This window comes from Petaurus breviceps, unplaced genomic scaffold (genome assembly GCF_028583685.1).
Source record: "Petaurus breviceps papuanus isolate PSGF00001 unplaced genomic scaffold, PetGlider_PUasm1.0 37, whole genome shotgun sequence".
Lineage (NCBI taxonomy): Eukaryota > Metazoa > Chordata > Mammalia > Diprotodontia > Petauridae > Petaurus > Petaurus breviceps.
In genome coordinates, this window is record NW_027186296.1 from 29,333,368 (window position 1) to 29,356,148 (window position 22,781).

The window sequence follows — 22,781 nt, forward strand, 5'->3', positions numbered from 1 at the left end:
AGCCATGTTATGAACCCCAGAAAAAAGTCAGCTTCTTTATTCTTGTAGTCATGCTTTACCTTGGACCCAAAATGATTCACTAATTTTAATCACTAATTCATCTGACTTGTTTCTGAATGTCTTATTTTTTTCCTCCCAAATGTACTACCACCGAGGATATATACAAGAATGCCACAGGTTCTAAGAATAATTCCACACTGGGGTATGGAAATCACACATGTGTGTGAATGCATGTGTGTACATCATGGTTCTCAGAACAATGCCGCATTGGGGTGGGGTGATCACATGTGTCTCTGTGTGTATGTGTCATATGTGTATGTGTGTGCATAATGGTTCTTAGAATAATTCCACACTGGAGTGGGGGAAATCACACATGTGTGATTCTGTGTGTGTGTTTGCGCACACGTGCATGTGGCAAATTACACCCTGTCTCCTCAGGTGGATTGTAAAGCCTGTAAGAACAAAAACTGTCTTATCCTGCTTCTATATCTCCTAAAATGTCTGCCTCAACCACAAGATTGATTGGGTATGTGAATGAAGGCTTTGACTACAATATCACTGACAAAGCTACTATTTCTCATATGTACAAGATTGGCTAGCTAAAACTGAATTCTTCCCACCTGTGAACAAAACAATGTGAAATTATGTGAGGTAAATCCCTTAATTACTTATATCCTTCAGCTAAAGTTCCAACTTCTGGGCATTTACCCTAAGGAAGTCAAAGACAGAAAGAAAGGCACCATTTATGCTAATATATTCGTAGCAGCCCATCCTGTGGTAGCAAAAAGTCAGAAACAAATAGGCAGCTATTGACTTGGGAATGATTGAACAGATTGTAATATGGGAATGTAACAGAATACTGTTTTTCTGTAAGAAATACTTAAGCATGAGGGATTGAGAGAAACATGGAAGAACCTACAAGAACTGATGAAGTACTCGTCTCAGAATACACTTCCCTGCTTGCCGTAGAGGCATGGGAGACTATGGGTGCAGAACATTGCCTCTGATGAATGACAATTTGATTAACTTCATTTATGACAAAGAATTCAAGATGGGGGGAGCTATGCTAGGAAATAACTCCCCCAAAAGTAATAATGAATTTGATAAAATATTTAAAAAGAACTCACTCATCGCTCTTGGGTCAGATCAGTTTCTTTGGACTGTGCAATGAGGCTTTTATTCACTAAATGTGACCTCTGACAACATGCTTTGAAGAGTGTGTTTGTGTATGTTAGAAGGGGAGAGTTGGGTGATGGTAGGTGGTAGTTGGAAATGCATGAAAGTCATAGGCCTCGGTTTGCGTCCTTGGGATGGTTTCCTACAGTCAAAGAAAAATGAAACTTGAAAATGTATGTGCTCAATCAAGGCAGCATAGACAAGTCATCAGAATTTGGCCTGAAACCCCTACTTTAACCAAAATGACTCAAGCATTCTCTTCACTTAGATTGCACAAGCTGGCCCGGCCCTCCCTTTGTTCTGAGTCATTTCACTTGGCTAAACAAGACACCCGTCATTCAGCAGCTGAAGCTGTTTTGAAGCCATCACGGATTTGAGATAATGGATTATTATTTACCATTGAAATGAGCCCGTGCCTTCAGAGAAGATGTGTATGTGCTGATGGGGGGGTCAGGCATCTGTGTAGGGGGAATATATTTGGGGGAAGGGAAGAGAAGAAGAGATAGAAGGCAAACAGCAATGTGCTTTGCTGGAATGTTTAGCAGGCATTGACCACACTATTGTCTTTCCCCTTTCAAATTCTATCCCATGGTATTAGCAGAAAGTCTATTTCTTGGTGATAAAAGTTTGGAGTTATCTCTGTACACCCTTTCAGAATGTGCCCTTCTCAAACTAAACCAAAGTTCATTAGCCCAGAGAATTACAGACTTTTCAAATCTCATTCTTATCAAGTTGGAAAGGACTTTAGATGTCACTTAGCCTAACCTCTGAACCCATGTGAGAATTTTCTCTATCCTTAATTAGTCATCCCTATACCAGATCCCTGGGCTGCCTATTAACTTAGAAAACCACAAATTAACATCATATATGTTTTATTGTATTTTCATTTATTTTTGTTAACCATTTTTCTTTTCTTTTTTTTTTTTTTCTTTTCTGGAGGGGGGAGGGCAGGGCAATTGGGGCTAAGTGACTTGTCCAAGGTCATACGGCTAGTAAGTGTTAAGTGTCTGAGGCCCAATTTGAACTCAGGTCCTCCTGACTCCAGGGCTGATGCCCTATTCACTGTGCCAGCCATTTTTCAATTATATTTTAATCTGGTTTGGCCAGATCTGGGAGTTTTGGGCACTGTATTAAACGAGTTTGACATCTCTGGCCTGAATTTTTCCAGTGACAAGATGCTTATTTTACTGTTGGATTGTTAGAAAATTCCTTACATTGACACCAAATCTACATCTTTGTAACTTAAACCCTTTGGTACTATACAGAATATCTACTTCCTTTTCCACAAAATACCTTCAAATATGCCCTCTTAGTCTTCTATTCTTCAAAATAAGCATCCTTAGTTCCTCTACCTGCTTGTCATCACATGGCTTTCAGACCCCTCATGCTCCTGATACATTTATCTGTCTATCAATCAATTAACAAGTATTTATTAAGTGACTCTTATGTGGCAGGTACTGGGCCAGATCCTAAGGCTACATAGAAAAAAAAAATCAGCATAAGAGGTTCCTGTCCTCAAGAAGCTTACTTTTTGTTGAGGAAATTCAATATACACATAAACATATACCGTGATTCCCCGATAATAAGACACTGTCTTATTAATTTTTTGGACAGAAAAACACCAGAGGGCTTATTTTCAGGGGAGGGCTTATTTTAATGAACATTGACAGCAATTTTAATAAACAGGTAAATGTGAACAAAAAAAACGTACCTTTATTCAATAATGAATTCAATAAAGAACAGGATGACGCGCTCACTGCTGCAGCTCTGATTGGATGCAGCTCGGAGTGCGGCGTGCGTTTCACGGGGGGGGGGGGGGGGGGGCATACAGAGGGTACCGTAATGTAGCGTGTAGCGCAGGGGATCACCTTCACTACAGTAGCAATCTCAATAGGGCTTATTTTCGGGGGAGGGCTTATTTTAGAGGAATCTTACACAGTAAGGGGAGGGCTTATTTTCGGGATAGGTCTTATTATCAGGGAAACACGGTATATAAACAAATGCAAAAGAGATGTTCTTTGATTTACATCACATCAAAAAGTGTATGAATGAGCAATTTGATGCTAAGGAGTTCTAGCACACCTTGTCAGAGATCAGGGCACTCTGCATCTGAATTAAGTTTTCACTTCTTCCTACTGTCATGAGGGAGTGCGGTCATTCCATTAAACACACACACAGCCAAACCACCCCAAATCCTTAATGTTTATGTTCTCAGCTGCTCGTTAAGTCATCTTTGTAATTAGTTTTGCTGTCATAACGGAGGAGAAAAGAGAACGAGCAGGGCCCCTGGGCTTTGCATTGGTCAGACTACCCATGATTTGTCCTAGTGTAGTGAGCTGCCTAGACCAGAAGACTGACCCATAGACTCTACACCTCCAGAGGTCACCTAAGTGTCAATCAGCATAGACGAGCTTGTTGATCAAAAACAACACTATATATGGTTATTCCTAAGTGAGGATTGACAACCCTGGTCTTCTTTGGATACTCTTTTCTCTCTTGGTTTTCCTTACACCTTCACTGGTTCATCATCCATACTGAATCTCTTTGCTCTGTATGTGTATACAATCAGCAGGCAAGGCTCTGTCCTCTTTTCCCTCCATGCATTGTCTCTTGCCAACCTCATCAACTTCCATGGGTTCAAAGATCATCTCTACTCAGAGAACTCCCAGCTCTTGCCTGAGTCCCAATCCCATATCATAAACTGCCGATCAGAAATCTCTAAATGAATGCCTGTAGGCATTTATAACTTGGAATGTCCAAAATCCACTCCTTTCCCCAACTTGCCTATTTCTGTTAAAGGTACTATCATTATTCCTGAGCTCAGACTTTTCTTTTCTCTATCCATCCACTTTTTCTCACCACCCACATCTGACCATTTGCCAAGTCTTATCATTTCTACCACAACACTTCCTCCATCTGTCCCCATATTCTCCACCGATACAGCCAATCTATACTACTGCAATAGCTCTTTAATTATCTCGCTTTCTTAAGTCACCCTCTACTACACTCTTCCCCACAGCCTCCAAATTGATATTACTGAAGCACAGTTTTGACTGTACTTCTGTCCTATTCAAGAAACCCTGTTGTCTCCCTATTACCTCAAAGATCAAGGATGCAAGCTCCTTTGGCATTTAAAGCCCTACACGATCTAGCTCCAACTTACTTTGTACATTCTACATTCCTCCTCTGCTGGTTTCGCTTTTTTTCATGTATGATGGTCCATCTCCCAACTCCAAGTTTTTGCATTGGCTGTCTCTCCCTCCTTGAGTGCAATCTCTTCTCTCACCTCTGCTTATTTGAATACCTAGCTATTTTAAAGGCCTGCCTGCAGGTGGTGTGTGACAGCAGTCATTTAGACTTCTGCAGACAAACAACCTGAAGTTACCTTTTCTACCACTAGATGGGGACACTGCATAGTATAAGTAAGGCAAAAAAAAAAAGAAAAAGAAAAAGACTTCTAATGTTGGTAAGGATGTGGACAGTGGCAAAAAGCAAAGTGGCCGAAAGAAGGCTCTGCTTACAGCCAGTTGTGCATGTGTTAGAGATCCTATGAACAAAAGAAAAGAAACTTTATCAACTCTCCCTTTTGAGAGATTAATTTGTGCCTCCGAATGTGACTCTTTATGTATCCTATAGCTAACTGACTGATGACCAGGTCTTTCTCATGGCCACAAGAGCTGAACAACAGGTTTATTATACCATAGGCATGGGTTGGCTTAGAACCGAGCTTCATTCTTAGGCCTGGTTTGTTGCTGTTGTTCAATCATTTTCAGTTTGTTTGACTCTCCGTTGGGAGTCAGAAAACCCAGTTGAGGTTTTCTTGGCAAAGACACTAGAGTGGTTGGCCATTTCCTTCTCCAGCTCAATTTACAGATGAGGAAACTGAAGCAAACAGGGTAAAGTGACTTGCCCAGGGTCACAAAGCTAGGAAGTGTCTGAGGCCATATTTGAACTACAAAAGATGAGTCTTCCTGACTCATATACAAAGGCCTGGCACTCTATCCACCAGCTTTCCTTTGGGCTGGTGCCCTGTATCTGTTCTTCAGTCTCTTTGTCTGGGTCCCAGACTCCCATTCTACTGCCATGATTTTCCTATTTTGACCATTACATATTTGCAGTGTTCCTGGTCCTCTGCCTAGTTTCTGGATTTTGCCACCTATCTTCCCCCTTGCTACTATTTGTCTTTTTTGTTAACATATACTCTTAATTTATCCAGCAGGCTCGGATTTAAAGTAAGAACCTTGTTCTAAATGTTTTGCTGTTTACTATGTCAGGTTTCCCTGGGCCTACTTACTGGCTTTCCTTCCCTTTATTAGAACTGAATCTTACGAGGATAGAAGAACTACATTTTCATCCCCTGTCACTAACAGACCTCAAAGGCTGAAAACCAAAAGGATGCTCTTGTAATGTTAAGCTTTTTGGAAGGGTCTAAATGAATACCCACACTCCCACTTTGTGGTAGAGTAGGAATAACCTTGGTGAGGACAGTGGAACAAGAACTCAGAGCAAAAGCCTCTGAGTTCAGGCCTAGAGATAACCTGCATGTTTGCTTTCTCAAACCCAGCCCTGATAAATTTAGAGAGGGCCACCATCAGAAGGCTGGATACCAGATGACAATTTTGGTCACAGCAGTATACGAAGACCCTCCACTAAAGCACAGCAGGGTTGTAACCAACATCACTGCACTGATTAAAATGCAGACCTTTTGAAATATTAGATCCAGATAATAAGGGGTGAGCCCCCAAGACAAACTGTCAGTTTACAAAATCAATTACACAGTTACTTTTCCTCTCTCCTAAAGAAAAACAAGAAGATGAGCCATAAGGATCAGAGGAGAGGGGAGTATTATTCTTGGTTCTGTCAAATATTAAATGCTAAGAAGTTGTTCTTGAGAGCTGTTTATTAAATTAATAACAATAATAATATAGTACATTAAGGCTGGCGAAGTACTTTACAAACATTATCTGTGGATATGCAGGAATTTCTGTTTCTGAAGTGATATCTAAGTACCTATCTCAAACCATCATGATGCTCATTTGGCCCCCTAATAGGATCTAGGAATTCCCTTCTGGGTCTAGGACAATGTTCTAAATACTTCCCATGATAGAAACTAAATTCAATTTTTCTTGGCACAAGAGAAACCATTAACTTAAGGTAATCTTATAGTTTCTGACACATCCTGTACAAGCTCTCTGGCTTCATCCTAGAGAAATTCACCCCATTGTTCTTTTATAAGGTTTTAGAAAGATCTCAGCTATCAAGTCAAAGTGCCCTCTCTTAGGGACATCGTTACATTAGATTTCAGTTCACACAGGAGAAAAAGACTGTGATCCTGAACATGTTGGGTCTACTGTGCTTCAGACAGTGTTCTGCACACAGTAGGCTGTCAACCTATACATTATGATTGGCTGATGAGTATATAGAGATGTCAGTTCTCCTGTTAATGGCATAGTCAGTGGCTGAGATAATGAGCTAACATCTGCATGATCCTTGACTGCAGAGGAGATAAAGGGTATGCTGTATAGCCCGGGGGGGGGGGGGGCACTAGACAGCTGAAGGCTGTGCGTATGCCAGCTGGGTTAAGATACAAACTTCCTAAATTGTCTGCTTTTGGCTGACAGATGCTGCCATCTGTCCAATGTATGAGCCTGTAACTTGCAAAGTGGGCAGGAGAGACTTTTGGGGGCTGCCAACTTTGAAGCAAGGAGCGAGCAGGAAAGAGAGCAAAGGGATTTAGTTTGTTTTAATTTACTGTTTAGTTTTCATGCTCTGTCTACCTTAGAATGGCATGGCGTCTACAGGAGTGCCACATGCAAACCAAAGGCTTATCTGCTATACCACTGCATGCTGTTTGCCTTGTCCAATGGTGGTATTGTTACTCTTGTTGCCCTCAGAGGGAGGGGCCGTTCAGTACAACTGGTGCCATCGTGATTTACAAGTGTGTAACTCGTTTGTAGTAGTGTGTTTGGCTTTGTCAGTGGCACCACTTTCCCAAAAGCATTTCAAGGACAAATCCCTTGGCTTTATTAAGCAGACATCGGTCAAAAAAGAGTCATTTTCTGACCCAAGCCAAGGCAGAAGACATCTAATTATGCCATAGTACTCAGGGGAAATGATCTTGAGAGCCCATTCTCGGATGAGTTAATGTGACTACCTGCCAGCTATTTATTTACTGTTTAAGGCCAGTTTTCCCATTTGTAACATAACTACAGAAAAGCTGGCTAATTATCCTAAAGCAGAGGTTTAGGGGTTCAGGAACTGTTTTTTTCAAATATTTCAATAACTATGTTTCAATATAATTAGTTTCCTTCATAATCCTATATGTTTTGTGCATTTATTTTTAAAAATTTATTTATTTACTTTTAGTTTACAACATTCAGTTCCTCAATTCCTTGAGTTTCAAATTTCCCCCCCTACCCCCCGCATGGCAGCATGTTATCAAATATGGGATCTACAAATACTTTCACATTAAACATTAGTCAAGTTGTAAAGGATTATAACCAATGGAGTGAACAATGAGAAAGAAGAAATAAAACAAAACAAAAGAGAAGAGAAGAGAGAGAGCAAGTAGTTTGCTTCAGTCTACATTCAGAGTCTAGTTCTTTCTCAGGATGTGGACATCCCTTTCCATCATGAGTCTTTTGGAGTTGTCTTCTAACCTTGCATTGCTGAGAGGAGCCCAGTCTATCAAAGTTAGCCATTATACAAATGATGTGTCTGTAACTGTGTACAAAGCTCTGGTGGTTCTGCTCTCCTCACTCAGCATCAGCTTATATAAGTCTCTCCAGGTTATTATGAAGTCTGTCTGCTCCTTATGTCTTATGGCACAATCGTATATCATTACATGACCACAACTTGTTTAGCTATTCCCCAATTGATAGGATCCAATTCTTTGCCACCACAAAAAGAGCTGCTATAAATACTTTTGTATATATGGGTCCTTTTCCCACTTCTATGATCTCTTTGGGATACAGTCCTAGAAGTGGTATTGCTGGGTCAAAGGTATTTTGTACATTTAAAAACATTATTCTGAAAATAGGCTTCACCAGACTACTGAAGGAGTTCACAATGCCAAAAAGCTTAGGGCCTACTCCCCACTGTAAGGACTTTTTGGTACAGGGGAGAAAAATGATAGGGAAAGAAGCAGAATGTCTAGATTCAGAGACCCAAGCATAAGTTTAAATTCAAATTAAGTGAAGGTTGTTGCCCATCCAGGGGAAGGATAGGAAGTGGAAGTAGATGAAGATGCAATTTGGGAGCTGTTATTACTAGAAGACTTGCTGAGTCTTAACTCAGAAGCTGGTGATGTACTCTCTTTAGCTAGAGTTGATCCCTCTGTTACTGGGGGTCTATTTGAAGTCTTTCCAGCATGGTAGAATGTCTGAGTGTAAAATCCATTAGTGAAGCCTTCAAGAAACCAGGGTGATTGCTATGCCACAATGAAGCCTCAGAACAGGTCTTTGTAGAGAATCAAAGTTTTCAGCACATCAATAAATTTTAATTTGATTTTCAGTATTCTAAATGTGAGATGTTTGACCAATGGTCAATAAGTAGACATGGAGCTGAATCATGTCAGTTTAAACATTCTCACTATAAATTAAACCAGAAGAATGAAATCACAGCAAAATGGTACTCCTTGGAAATGTAATGAAAAGAATTGGCTGAGAGTTTCTTGCTGTGTTCTTGTAAGCAACAAGAAACATTGCTGCATGGTATATTGTGTTTCATTATGTATTGCAGTACTGATGACAGACACTCAATATATACTATATGCTACTTAGTGAATTCAAGGGCATAGAAAGGTCAGAGAAATACATGGGATGGTGTAGTGCAGGAAAAAAAGGAATGAGAGGGACTGGTAGAGTACAGAAAACTTCATACCTCTGTTATAGGAACACTTTCTTTGGAAAAAGAATTGATAGTCCCTAGATATGCATAATACAACAAAGAACAAAAAAGATGAAATTTTGTGATAGTAATGGCAATTAAAGATTCCCCTGTATTGGCTTGGTTTTCAAATTGATTGTGTTAAAACCCAGAGTTTGTTAATCCCACCTGTGGGATGGGCTTGTTGATGTGAAAAGAAAGTCCTGAACTGGGAGGAGCTGGTGATGTAGATTTGGAGAGACACTAGAGAGAGGCAGAAGACCTTTTTTTTTTTTTTTTGGAAGCAGCACCTCGTGGAGAGAGAGAGACTAAGAGAATTGCTGGTGGCCGCTTTGAATTGCCCTGGACTTTTGAGACCTGCCCCCTGAGCTGCCAAGGACTGAGGAGACATGGCTGTTTTGCTGGTACTTTGTCTGTCTGTTTTGATGTTGTTTTGCCAGATTTGTCCACTGGTGAAAGACAGTCCTTTTGTTGAAGAAGTCCTGGAACCTGGCTGTTCGCTAAGAAACCCTGAGACTGTCCTGCAGACAGAAAGTGAATACTGTCCACTGGTGAGGGACAGTGCTGTTGTTGCAGGGGTCTGGAGACTGTCCTGCAGACAGAATGAATACTGTCCACTGGTGAAGGACAGTGCTGTTGTTGCAGGGGTCTGGAGACTGTCCTGCAGACAGAGTGAATACTGTCCACTGGTGAAGGACTGTGCTGTTGTTGCAGGGGTCTGGGAGCCTTTCTGTTGGTTCAGAAGCCCTGAAGAAGGATTTTCTTGTTGTATGTTTACAGAAATCCTGGGAGAGGGCTTTGCTAATGTGTTCAGGGGTTCTAGGACTGTTCTACAGACAGAGGATAAATTCATGAAGGGACTGGCAATGTATCTTATGGCCTTGCTAAGCCTTGTCTCCCCAGGAACTAAGATTGCTGAGAACTTGCCTCCTGTCAAGATGAAGAAAAGACCTCCATTTGGGTATTAAGTGCTGTGTTTAAACTTGATGTAACTCTGGGGTAGATTCAATTGTGATCCAGGGGTGGGGAACTTTTGACCTTATTGTGCTCTGTGATTGACAAATGAAGGTACTTTACCTATGTTTGGAAACTAATCTCCATTTGAGAAGAGGGGTTTTGCGGTGGACCAAATGAAGGTATAGCCTAGGGGTGGAGAAGTATTTAGAACAGGGACTTTGTAATTGATTGAATGATTGGAAGGTGTTGGGGTGGGGTAGTACTTGGAGATTATTTAATCACACTTAGTAAATGCTGTATTTGGAATGATGTCATGTTTTGATCTTCTCTGTTCTTGGTTGGTCACTGAATAAAATGGAGAGCACCTATGCTGGTATTCTGAACCTTGGGAAGTTGCCTTTCCTTGGCATTACATTACAAATTTCAACAGAAAGGAAAAGACTTGTTATTAATGTGGGAATTATCTGAGTCAACTCTTTATGTACAGTCAGACTATCAACTTGTCAGAGCTGAGATCAAAATTAGTTTTTAAAAAGAGAGTGATAATGAGTAAAAGATACGGTGCACAATTGATAAAACTCAACTTTAAACTACTTAAGGAAGAAATCGAAAATAAAAAATTAGAAATCAACAACCAAAACAATACAGATAATGGCTGGAATCATTTTGTCTAGATGTTTCACCAGTGTATGTTAATTGTCACGATAAGGAGACCAGAGGAGCTCAAAAAGTGCTTTAGTCAGCAAATGTCTGATATACTTGCCAAATGGAAGAGAGATGGAAGCCAAATGCAACACTAGGTTAGAATATAAATTAGTTTATAAGATCTTACACACACAGAAACATACGAATACTTAAGGGAAGTACTATTTCAAACCAGCAAGAAGCAGTGGAGGATAGAAATTCAAGGAAATCTGGGCAAGGTATCCAGCTAAGTAAGATTGCCCAAAAGCATTCCAGAAAGAAAATGGAGAGACCACAAACAGAAGAGAAATGGAAATTTATAAAAAAACAAACAAAAACATTTCAACAAAATGTTTTTTTTTCCCCAGTCAAAGATGTTGAAACCACTACACTTGAACATCACAGACCCAGTTATGTTGGGAAGTAGAATTGACATGAAGGAGAATCAAGCCAGAAAAAGTAGTCAGATTGGACAAAGTATAGAGGAGACCCTTAACAGGAGGCAAGGGGATAATGTGGGTACTAAAGGACCAATATTACAAGATATCTGTAAGGGAAGATGCTAACATCTCGGACCTTAGTAATACAAAAAGGGTAGCAGAAAGAAAATTTATTTAGCTTGACACTAGTAGAGAGAACTATTCACTAACTTAGATTCCCACTCTCCTTTCTATAAAGAATCTTTGGAAATCACTTCTGTATAAGTAGAGGGTATGCTTAATGAAGGCATTGGTAGGAAATGAGTAAAACTTTTGTAAGCAATATTTAAAAAAAAAAGCAATTGGGGTTAAGTAACTTGCTCAAGGTTACACGGCCAGTTATTTCTGGGCGTAGTGCTAATATCTGAGCCCAGATTTGATCCCAGGTCATCCTGACTCTGGGGCCTGTGCTCTTACTTGCTGAGCTATCTGGCCACCCCTTTTGTAAGCAATAGTAATCAAAGGACCACATTAACAATGAACTGAAAGGGGCAGCCAGGTGGCGCAGTGAATAGAACACTGTCCCTGGAGCCAGGAGGACTTCAGTTCAATTTCGGCGTCAGACACTTAACACTTACTAGTCATGTGACCTTTGGCAAGTCACTTAACCTCAATTGTCCTGCCGTCCTCCCTCCAAAAAGACCAAAAAACAAAACAAAACAAAAAAAAACTAAGCAAAAAAAAAAAAATAATGAACCAGAAGACATCAGGAATACAAGATCTCACTGTGTTTCTTATTTGATCATGAAAAAGTATTCAATTTCATAAAAGACCACCTCATAGACTCTTTTACAACAAGGTGTCTCATTTGTGCATTAAAATCATTTACCATTCCTTGGAAGAGGATATAATAATATAAATAATCCTGTTCAACAATCCTTTTTGTTTTTTAGTGCTTTTTTTTTTGGAGGGGGGAAGTCAGGACAATTAGGGTTAAGTGACTTGCCCAAGGTCACACGGCTAGTAAGCATTAAGTGTCTGAGACCCGATTTGAACTCAGGTCCTCCTGACTCCAGGCAGGTGCTCTAGTCACTGTACCACCAAACAACAATCCTTTTAAAACAAATATTAGGAGAGGCATAAAACAAAGAGATGTATGCTCTCGAAAGGTATCTGCCATTGTGCTGGAGATCAAGTTCAGAGTTCAAAGGTCACAAAGGGGTTCCTGATGAGGTCCTCCAACTGTTGCTATTTGTGGGTGATATGTCAATTGCATCAAACCCTAGCCTGTTGGAAGAGATCTGTAATCACTCAAAGGAGTTTACCTTGTCCACCCACCATATGAAGTCTGTCCAATCTGAGCATAGGGTTGGGCCCATAGATGAAGAGGAGGACAGTGGGCTGAATTCTTTGGGGTGAAACTGCAAAGCTGCTTGACTGGACAGATTAGGTGCAGGTCAGAGGCTATCACTCTGTTAGTTCAGGTTTGATGGTAGGGTGACATGAGGTACTCATTAGTCAATGAACAATCAACAAATTGAGGTATGTTAAGTACTAACGTAGCAAGGATGTGTGAAGAAGATGCAGTAGCTGCTAGGATGGGACTCTTCTCATCTCCATATGGAAAGGTGATTTTAACAGGGCAAGTTCTCACTTACATGGTCTTCCAGCCTATATGAAGTCTAAAGGACCCTGACACTATGTGGGTGGGGCCTTCTTGTCCCTACGTGACCAGTAAAGCCGGAAGAGGCCACCCCGAAGCTGTGTTAAGGGAGACACAGTCTGAAGCTTGCTCTAGGCCCCAGGCCAAGCAAATCCTTGCTTTGTTATTTTTTAGGATCTAAATTATGTTGCAGGAGGCAGGGTCTATGACAGAACCATTTCCCAAGAAAATAAAGGTCCGTCTTTTCAATATCAACATTCTACTGGTGTTTCATGGCAGCAAGACATGGAATATTAATTTATTCTAAGAACTAATAAAAATATCACATGGCCATGGAGAGGTACACTGTGGGTAGGAGAAAGCTGCAACATATAACCAGTAAGGAGCTCTGAAGAAGTACAAACATAAAGACGTCATCAAGGAGTTATAAGACAAGAGGATGGGCTGGGAAACTTGTTGCCTCGAGGCCATGTGTGGCCTTCCAGGTCTTTGGGTGCAGCCTTTTGACCAGTCCAGTATTAAGGGGATTTGTTCTATGAAGTTTGGATTCAGTCAAAGGGCTGTACTTGAGGACCTAGAGGGCCACATGTGGCCTTGAAGCCACAGGTTCCCCAACCCCAGGCTGGTCACTAGCAAGCGTGAAGTACAGGAGGTAGAAAACCAGGGTGATCCATCGATTCTCTTGCAATGCCAGGAGAAATAAAGGAAGGCCTTCAGCATTTTGGGTGGACCTTTGGGTTTGACTTTTGGAAGGATGTGAACAAGGATAGAGCCATGAATGAGCAGCAATCTGCACCATGACAGGGTTCTCCTGAAGCAGTGAGATTGCAGATCAACTGGAGGATTTCCCAATGATGCCATAGGAAGCTAAGGATCAGAAACTTCATATTAGAAACTATGCACGGCCTACTTTTACAGCATAGCCATGTATTTCTACTCAAAGCATGAGCCCAGAGAGAAAATTCAGCTTTATTCATGCCAGGAGAAATAGAATGAATTCAGAGAAATGTGAAACAATCTGTAGGAACTGATATAATACCAGGAGAACAACATACTACAACACTGGGAAGAAAAACATCATTAACAAGCATCTAAATGTCGATTATATGTAATTACCAAACTTGTTCTCAGAGGACAGATGATGAAACATGGCTCCCTACTCATATGGAAGTTGGGGAACCACAGGTGCAGAAGATTGCATGTGCAGGCATGTGCACATGGAGGGATTACTTTATTGGTTGACTTTTCCTTAACAGCGGTGGATTTTGGGGGGGGAATGGGAGTGGGGTGGGGAAGATACAAAGGAGATTTCTAGGATAGGTGTGAAAATATCAGGAAATGACTAATGTAAAAAAAAAGGCATCTAATAAGTTTTTAAAAAAATCTAATCACTTGGAAACTAATATAGTGATTACTTTTTTTAAATTAAATTTTATGCTTATTTTTAGTTTACATCATTCATTTCCACAAGATTTTGAGTTACAAATTTTCTCCCTGCCTTTCCCCTACCCACCGCCCCTAAATAGCGATCCCACTGTATATCCCCTCCCCCAATCTGTTCTCTCCTATATCCTCCCCCAGCCCCGCTCCAACTTTCTAGTAGGGCAAGATGGATCTCTATATCCCAGTGCATGTATATCTTATTTCCCAGTTGCATGTAAAAAAATTATATATATTTTTGAACATTTGATTTTAAAACTTTGGATTCCAGATTCTTTCCCTTCCTCCCTCATCACCCACTATAGTGATTACTTTTTAAGAATCATGTGACTGGTGTTCTTATCCAGGCCTTTTCACCCATATACTATGTAACTTAAGCACTTCTCACTTCTCTTTCTCCAAGAAAATAGGGAGAAGAATCCTTGTGCCTTCCTACTCACCAGGAACTCTGTGAAGGCAAGACATATAAGAGTATCTCCTCAGGGATGCCCTCGATGCACCAAAGAGATGTGCATCTCTCCCTTGTCTCTTAGGCGGCTGAAACTCCGTTGTCTGATATACATTCACAGCTAGCAAGGCCTCATGATCTGTGCTCTTTGGGAGATGAAAAGGATCCACATTCTAGAGCTCAATCCCTCAATTCAGAAACAAACTGAGATAGCCTTCAATTTATCCTCATTTGTTTATGACCTTGGGATGGAATACAGATCCTCAGCTCAAACTGCATCTACTCCTTTAGGCCTCTCCTGGTCTCTCCAGATGCTAATGTCTTCTCTTCTCAGATCACCTTCATATACTCTGTATATATACTGAGTACAAATCTGATCTCAGACACTCAAGAGCTAAGTCACCTTGGGCAAATCACTTAACTCTCCTTGCCTCAGTTTCCTCATCTGTAAAATAAGCAGGAGAAAGAAATGGCAAACCACTCCAGTATCTTTGCCAAGAAAACCTCAAATGGGGTCACAAAGAGTCATATACGACTGAAAAATGACTTAACAACAACTGAAGTTGGGACCAAGCAAGCTCTTAATAAATGCTTTTTGACTGACTGATTATATGCGCTTGGGCAAGTTACTTAATCTCCCAGTGATGTAGACAACTTTGTAACAGTGTAAATATCAGAGAAGGTGCCATCTTGAATTAGTAGAAGTTTCCTCAACTGGGAATTTGTTGTACCACTTAAATCACAAGATCCAGTCAATATCTTCTCTCTAATGGAGAGTAATAGATGCCCCCAGTAATACCTTTTTAAAAAGGCATATGGTATCTGAAGGTGGAACAAAGATGTTTTAAAACCTGCATTGCTATTGAGGGAACCCAAGCAGCTCTCTTGAATTAGTGATATTTGAAGACTCACCCAGCAGCTCCTTGATCTGGGACCTTTAAGAAGTCTAGGCTTTCAAGTTGTTGGGAAACTCGGTCAGAACTAGTCGATTGTTGCCGAGGTAAAGGTGGACGCACCATAGATGTGTAAAGGCTTTTCTGATTGGATTTTGTGTTTCCAGGAGCCTGGGGATGGGGGACAAACTGGGAGGTTTTGATGACTCCATTTTGATGATATCCTAGAAAGAGAATAGAGGGAGAGAAAGGGGAAAATGCTGCTTAGTTTTTCTGAAGTTCATTAGTGCAACCTATCGCTCTTTCTAGAAGCATCTAAAGGAATTTCTATAACATTCAAATGTTTATGTCCAACTCCCAGTGGATGGACCCAATTTTAAAGGCTTGATACAAGTTAGATAGTTACCATCTTCTTCTCAATGACCCAATAAAAACAACCAAACAGGATGGTGTTGGAAATTGGGTTAGGAGGGGGCCTGGGCAGACTTTGGACAACAACTGCAGCTGTTTGCTGTGTGTACTCATGTGGCCTAAAAGGAAAAAAAAAAATAAATGGCTGTTTCCTAAGAGGGCTGGCCAAAAAACTAGGCAGTCAAGTGGGCCACTGTCTAACCAGCAGGCCACACATTTTCTCCTGAGGGCCAGATTCCAGATTTTCTTTAGGCGTTACTTCTTTTTTAAAATGAGCTTGAGGCATGCAGTGGCAAATATCCTCTGGTTAAAAATCCGCTGGGACTAGGGGAACTATCTGATCCGAATACAAGTTCGTTATCAAGATCCAATTTCAACTCCATGTGACTTCTACTCCTTGAACCTAAGCCAGTCTCCTTTTCTTGGGCTCTTTCCCGTACACAATAAGGGTCAGTGTTATTCTGCACTTGGGCCTTTCTGATGCCAGCTTCCTGCTCTGGAGTGAAGAAGAAACAAGGGGGCAGTCTTAGACTGGGATTACTTGGGTTTCATCCCTTCTTAAACGAATTTATATGCTAGCCAGGAGAAAAATACACTTTGGTGTTCACATGATGCTTGAGATGTAGTCTTGGCTGAATCATTCACTTACAATTGGAAAGTCACGTCTGTTTTCTCCTCTGTAAAAACTTGGTGGAGGGAGAGTAGGCTAGCTAGACAATGGCTCAGGTCCCTTCTAGCTCAAACAATGTAGGAATCTATGTTCAGTTTCCTATTTTTCAGTATTTCCACAGGATCCTTTGCAAAGGGAGGCAGGAGCCCAGTTTTCACAGGTTCAAAATGCAATAGCATATACTGAAAACCTGTATGTGATGTGGAATGCTAGAGTAGGGGACTAAAACAGTTTGTTTAACTACTTGTCTTAGAAAATTCTTTAAGAAAAGGCTACAGTCAGGGTGGCTAGGTGGCACAGTGAATAGAGCACTGGCCCTGGAGTCAGGAGGACCTGAGTTTAAATGTGGCCTCATGTACTTAGCACTTAATTAGCTGTGTGACCTTGGGCAAGTCACTTAACCCCAATTGCCCTGCCCCCCCAAGCAAAAAAAAAAAAACCATTAAAAAAAAGGCTACAGTCATCTATCTGGGATGATTTAAGTGAAGTTTTACCCTGAAGTAGATGAACCAACAAGATGACCCTTTTAGCATTAGAAATGTGAAACTTTCAAATTTGCAAAAGTCTTTGTACATTTTAAAATAAAATTTTTTAAACTAAAAAATAAAAAAATTACTGAATTTTTGTTTTGGGAGAGGGAGGGTTATGCCATCTATATTTCTCAATATATGTTCCCTTTGCCTTGCCACAGAGCCATAATTTAGAATAAAGAAAAGGGAAGGGGTGGGGCATGGAATGTATCAAACATCAATATATCACAAAAGACTGACATCATATGGAGAGTGGAGAGTTGCACACCCACATTCTCTCTCTTCTGCAAATAAGTGGGGTGGGAGAAGGTGCCTTCTTATATTTTCTCTTCAGGGGCAAGCTTGGTCATTATAATTTCACAGTATTCAGTTTCAATTGTAAAACAAAGTTTTAATGCTTAATGTAAATTATGGGAAAAGGCCTAGAAAATAGTGAATTCTTTTCAAATATTTATCAGATTCTTTAAGGAAAAGAATTTCCTTTTATTTTGGAATTATAGTATACTAATTTTATTTTAAATGAAAAACAAAAACACTTGGCTATTAAGTCTCCAAAAGCCTCTAAAAATTCAGACTCTATTTTTTAACCCCCTGGACCTTAGAGAGGGTTTGAAGGTTATAGTCTCCTGGGTAATGTTTGACTAAGAATGATGTTTTCCTGATTGCTCATGAGGGCCTATAAACCACTCGTAGGGTGTAGAACCTTTGGCCTTGAGGCCACATGTGGCCTTCTAGATCCTTAAGTGTGGTCTTTTGACTGAATTCAAATTTCACAGAACAAAAGCTTTAGAATTCAGATGTTAGCCAAGTGGTCAGTGAAGCAATAACCCCATGAAATACCCTGGGTATTGTGTTCCCAAGTAGAAACACTTGTCCCATATATTCCGAATGGAGTACTTAACAGACTCAGTAAATGCTTTGAGTGTATTCCCTGATGGTTTCATTCACTAATAGACTTTACAGATACAAGTAAATTCACATTTATTGGGATTAACTAAAAAAAAGCAAACAACAAAACCACAACCCAATGTTCAAATAGAAGAAACAGGTCTGCTTACCTGGAGGTGGAGGAGCAGCTCTCATGGGGTAGTTTGGATTCTGAGGCCTACTGGAATAACCTCTATTTTGGGTAACACTCCTTCTGGTGGGGCCTAGAAATCAACACAAAATACCACATGAAGTCACCTACCAGGTGGTAGAGGTTGTGGGATATTGTCTCCTGGGGAAGCCTGTTTCATTTGATTTCTGAAAAGAAATATCTGGAAGAATTTGAGACCAAATTCCCAAATGGGTTTGCAGAAGAGAAAGGAAGGATGTGTTAGCAGCACTACATTGTTAAATACAAGGGCCATGGAATCCCAGTTCTGCTACTTAGGATAGATGTGATCTTCAACAAGGCCTTTAACCTCCCTGGGTCTAAGTCACATGCTTTTTAAAATGGGGGGATTGGACTCCATGAAAAGAGAAGTCCCTCCCAGCTTGAAATCTATGACACTGTAATCATAAGGTGCAGAAAGCTACAATTCTGCAAAGCTGGGGATGGTGGCATCAACAGCTTGGAGGTGTATGGGAAAGTGAATGGAGCCATACTTCTCTAATTACCACTTGTTGGCAGACAGTTCATATGTATTGCCCTCATTCTTAGACAGTACTGCACTTTGCCTCTGTTTGAATTAAATTGTTGCAGTGCAAAAAAAGGTGGATGCAATTTAGTATACAAAAGAGAGAAGACATTCTGGTCCCAGACTGAAACTACAGAATATCTACTTTTGGGAAATCTAGTCTTCTCTTTCATCATATTTAACTGGCTATAGCATTACACAATAGAAGGTGACTGAAATGTAAACAGAAACCCTACCAGCAAACCTGAAGCCCCAAATGATTGGAAGGCTCTTTGTGGAGACTGTCAAAGAAGACAGCTAGAAGACCCTCAGAGGCTCGCACTACCCTGTTCTCATGTAATATAGCAGCCAAGAACAATCAAGTTCACTCATAAGACCATCAGCAAGCATTCCTGAACCCCTTTTCACTGATGGAGCTGTCTGGTGATGGTCTGAGTTATTGGCAGCCATCCCTCGTCTTCTCAAGAATTTTGTTATCTTTCAACAAATTTTAAAATGTATTTTGGGGAAGACTTCAATAATTTTTTTTGGATATTCCGGATTTGACAAACATCAGAGAACATGCACATTTTTATACATAAAGAACATAAAACAAGGATTGGATATGAAGTCACAAATCTCTAATACATACCACTTGCTTTTAAAACACACACACACACACACATATACGTATGTACATACGTATACATTTGCAACACGGATAATTTGGAAATGTTTTCCATGAGTTCATATGTATATATTATATTACTTGCCTTCTCAATGTATGTGTATGTGAATTAGAAAGAATTTAGAACTGAAAACAAAAACAATTAATAAAAAGTATATAATATCCAACACAATTTCAAAATTGTCCTCCTTGTTTGTCTTCTGAAGGTCCTTCTCTCATGTTGCATTTTTTTAAAAGCATCTTGCTGCCTTAAGACAGATGACATCAACAGAAAAAATTATTTATAATGGAATAAAAGTAGTCTTCTGGGAACCTGGGCTAGACTTTAGCTAACACGTGCCCTTTTTGAAATGAGCTCACATTTTTGTGGAGATGAGATTTAACCTCTATTAAACAATGAGAGAACAAAATACAAGACAATAAAATACTAAACAAAACATTATTAGATGTTGATCAGTAGGATTTGACTAGGAAGAAATGACTAAGTCAGGTCAGGGGTGTTTCAAGTGGAAAGAAAGGTGAGGAGGTGGGTATGAGCACTATATCTGAGGGTATAGGAGAGAGGAAAACAGCCCGGCTAGAGCAGAGGGGAAGCTTGGAAGAGCTTCAGGAAATAAAACGGCCATATAATTACAGCAGAGAGGGTGGTAGGTTGGTGAGAGGAGGACTTTGAGATTTAAACCACTGTAACTGTGTCTGGTTTTAATCCCACTGGAAATGGGACCATTCCAATTTAAAGCAGAATGTTATAATAATAGGACAAGTCACGGGGTCAAATTCTGACTCGACACTGGCCAAGTAACAAATTCTCTGAGCCTGTTTTCCCATACATTAACCTGGAGATGATAAAACTCCCCTCAAATAGTTTTTTTGAGTCTCAAATTAGATAGTGTATGTGACATACTTTTGCTAACTTTAAAGCAATATATAAATATCATTAATTATGACTTAATATTATTCCTCAGGGCTCCATGAATGGTGAATGTTACTTGTAAAAATACAAATGCATGTTAATGAGAGGTTTATTTTAGCGGTAGAGACCAAATGATTTTGAGATCTTCATCCTTATGTAGGACAACATCCAGGAAAGCTCTAACTTCCTGAATCCAAGAGGGCTTCTCCTAAGAGAAGCAGGCTTGTGGGTATCTGTAAGTGATGGAAGGGCAAATTTGACAGGCTCTCTCAAGGACAATGTTTTCAGGAAGTGATGTGACGTGAGAAGCAGGAATGAGACAATCTCCCAAAGTGAAGTGTCTGGTCCAGAGCATTTGAGGAATTGAGATGATTTAGAAAGTTGAATTGGTGTGGGGGACCTTGCAATGAGCTTAGATTTGATTTTGGTTAAGCTAATAGAAAGACTAGGTAAAAAGAAAAATGGGCAGGAAGCCAGGGGTCAACCAAATGATAGCCCATCTGTGTAGCTAATTAATAATATGCGCTATACAGAGGCAGCCCTAATGCAAAGGGAAGAATATGGAAGCATCTATCACCTTTGGCAAAAACAATACTGACATTTACACAGTGCTTTAAAGTTTGCAAAGCCCTTTATATAGGATCTCATTTGATCCTCCTGACAACATTGTAAGATTGGAATGTCAAGCATTATTACAATCCTATTTTATTGATGAGGAAACTGAGGCACAGAGTAGTTAATGTCTTCCTCAAGGAAGCATAAGTAGGGTCAGATGTGGATTTTGAACCCCTATCTTTTTGACCAAGTCTAAGCTTGAGTAACTGTGCTTGACATCACAGAGTCCAGTTATGGAATCATAGATCAATAGTTCAAAGGGTCATTGAGTCCAGCACCCTCAAAAAAGTGACCTGGCCAGGGTTACACAGCTGGCAAGTGTCTGAGATAGGATCTGAACCTAGGTCTTCCTGATCCAATTTTCCAATCCATAAAATGGGGATAATAACATTTGCACAATTCTAGATGGTTGACAGCAAATTCTATAGCATGTGTATAATGCTTCTTAAATCTTAAAGCACTTTATACAAGTGTGGCATTATTATTATGCTGTGTACAATACACTTATCAAATTAGTTTAAGAAAGTATATGTGGAACTTGTAAATCTTTTTCTTGGGTCAGTGTGAAATATGCACATTTTGGAAAATTCACTCAGATATGTGCAACATGGAAATCCTAAGTAAGAAGCTGATTTCATTGGGCCCCTCTTGGCATTGGGTACATGACAGACATCGATAGTGGAAGAATGGTGCTAGAGAACTGAAAAGGGAGAGAGAAGGAAACCACCCCAGAAACCATCTCTCCATCTCCCTGCTTGGCAAGTAGGGAGGGAAGCCACACTTACGGGAATTCTTGGGGAGCCCTGGTCCGATGCTGACCTGCAGCACTTTGTTACTGGGCTTGAGAATGGCGAGGTCTCCATAGCCTTGGTGGAACTGAACTTGGCGGGAGCCCCCTGCACTCCATGGGCCCCAGTTCTCCTTTTTCAACTTCAGTTCAAGCCTGTGACAAGTACATTTACAAAGCTGGGATAAGTGATTGAGAAGAGAGGCAGTGTACCATTATTGGGGGGGAGAGAGAGAGAGAGAGAGAGAGAGAGAGAGAGAGAGAGAGAGAAAGTGAGAGAGAGAGAGAGAGCTAACCTCAGTATCAGGAAGACCTGTCTTCAAGTCCAGACACATACTGGAAATGGGACCTTAGGCAAGTCACTTAACCTCTAAATGTCCCAGTCAACTCTCTGACTCTATATTACAGAACATTGGCCAGACTCCATTGGGAAGAGAATGCTTTCTTACCAGAAGTTCCCCACACCAATTAAATGACAGGGGACACCAAAAAGATGAACAGCCAACACTCAGTGATGGGAGTCTCGTTACTGGGAAGCCCTGTGTGTCCTCCCCAAGAAGTCGAGCTGAGGTAGTGAAGTTGGCAAGGACTGCAGGGGTGTGGCCTGGGGTTCCTGAAGCCCTGGCCAGCACTAACTATATCATTTGCTCAGTGCCAAAGCAGAGGGATTCTGGCCTTGGCCCTTTTGATTCTGGCTTCTGCCAGAGTGAAAAACAAATAGGGCAAAAGAAGAGGTGCCAACACGATCCCATCCTGAGATACTCAAGTGAAAATAATTCAGTTGGCTCTGGTACTGGCTTGGTGGTACTAGCTAACTTCCATGCTGCAGACACATTGTGCAATCCTTTTGGACAGTCTCCCTCCTGTGACCATCATTAGACATGGTGCCTATACACTGGCCCCAGAGTCAGGAGGACCTGAGTTCAAATCATGCCTCAGACACGTAACACCAAAAACTAGTTGTGTGACCTTGGGTAAGTCACTTAACCTCAATTGCCC

At 40.6% G+C, this 22,781-nt stretch overlaps 1 protein-coding gene across 1 annotated transcript in view; it reads right to left on the minus strand.

Annotated features, from left to right (window-relative positions):
* MYO1E (myosin IE) overlaps nt 1-22,781 on the minus strand; it is a 250,079-nt gene that overhangs the window by 8,171 nt on the left and 219,127 nt on the right. Inside the window, exons 24-26 of the mRNA XM_069098166.1 lie at nt 21,781-21,938; nt 18,237-18,329; nt 15,587-15,791 (exon numbers count right to left, since the gene is read on the minus strand). Coding sequence (XP_068954267.1) covers nt 15,587-15,791; nt 18,237-18,329; nt 21,781-21,938 — 456 coding nt within the window. The remainder of the gene's footprint in view (nt 1-15,586; nt 15,792-18,236; nt 18,330-21,780; nt 21,939-22,781) is intronic.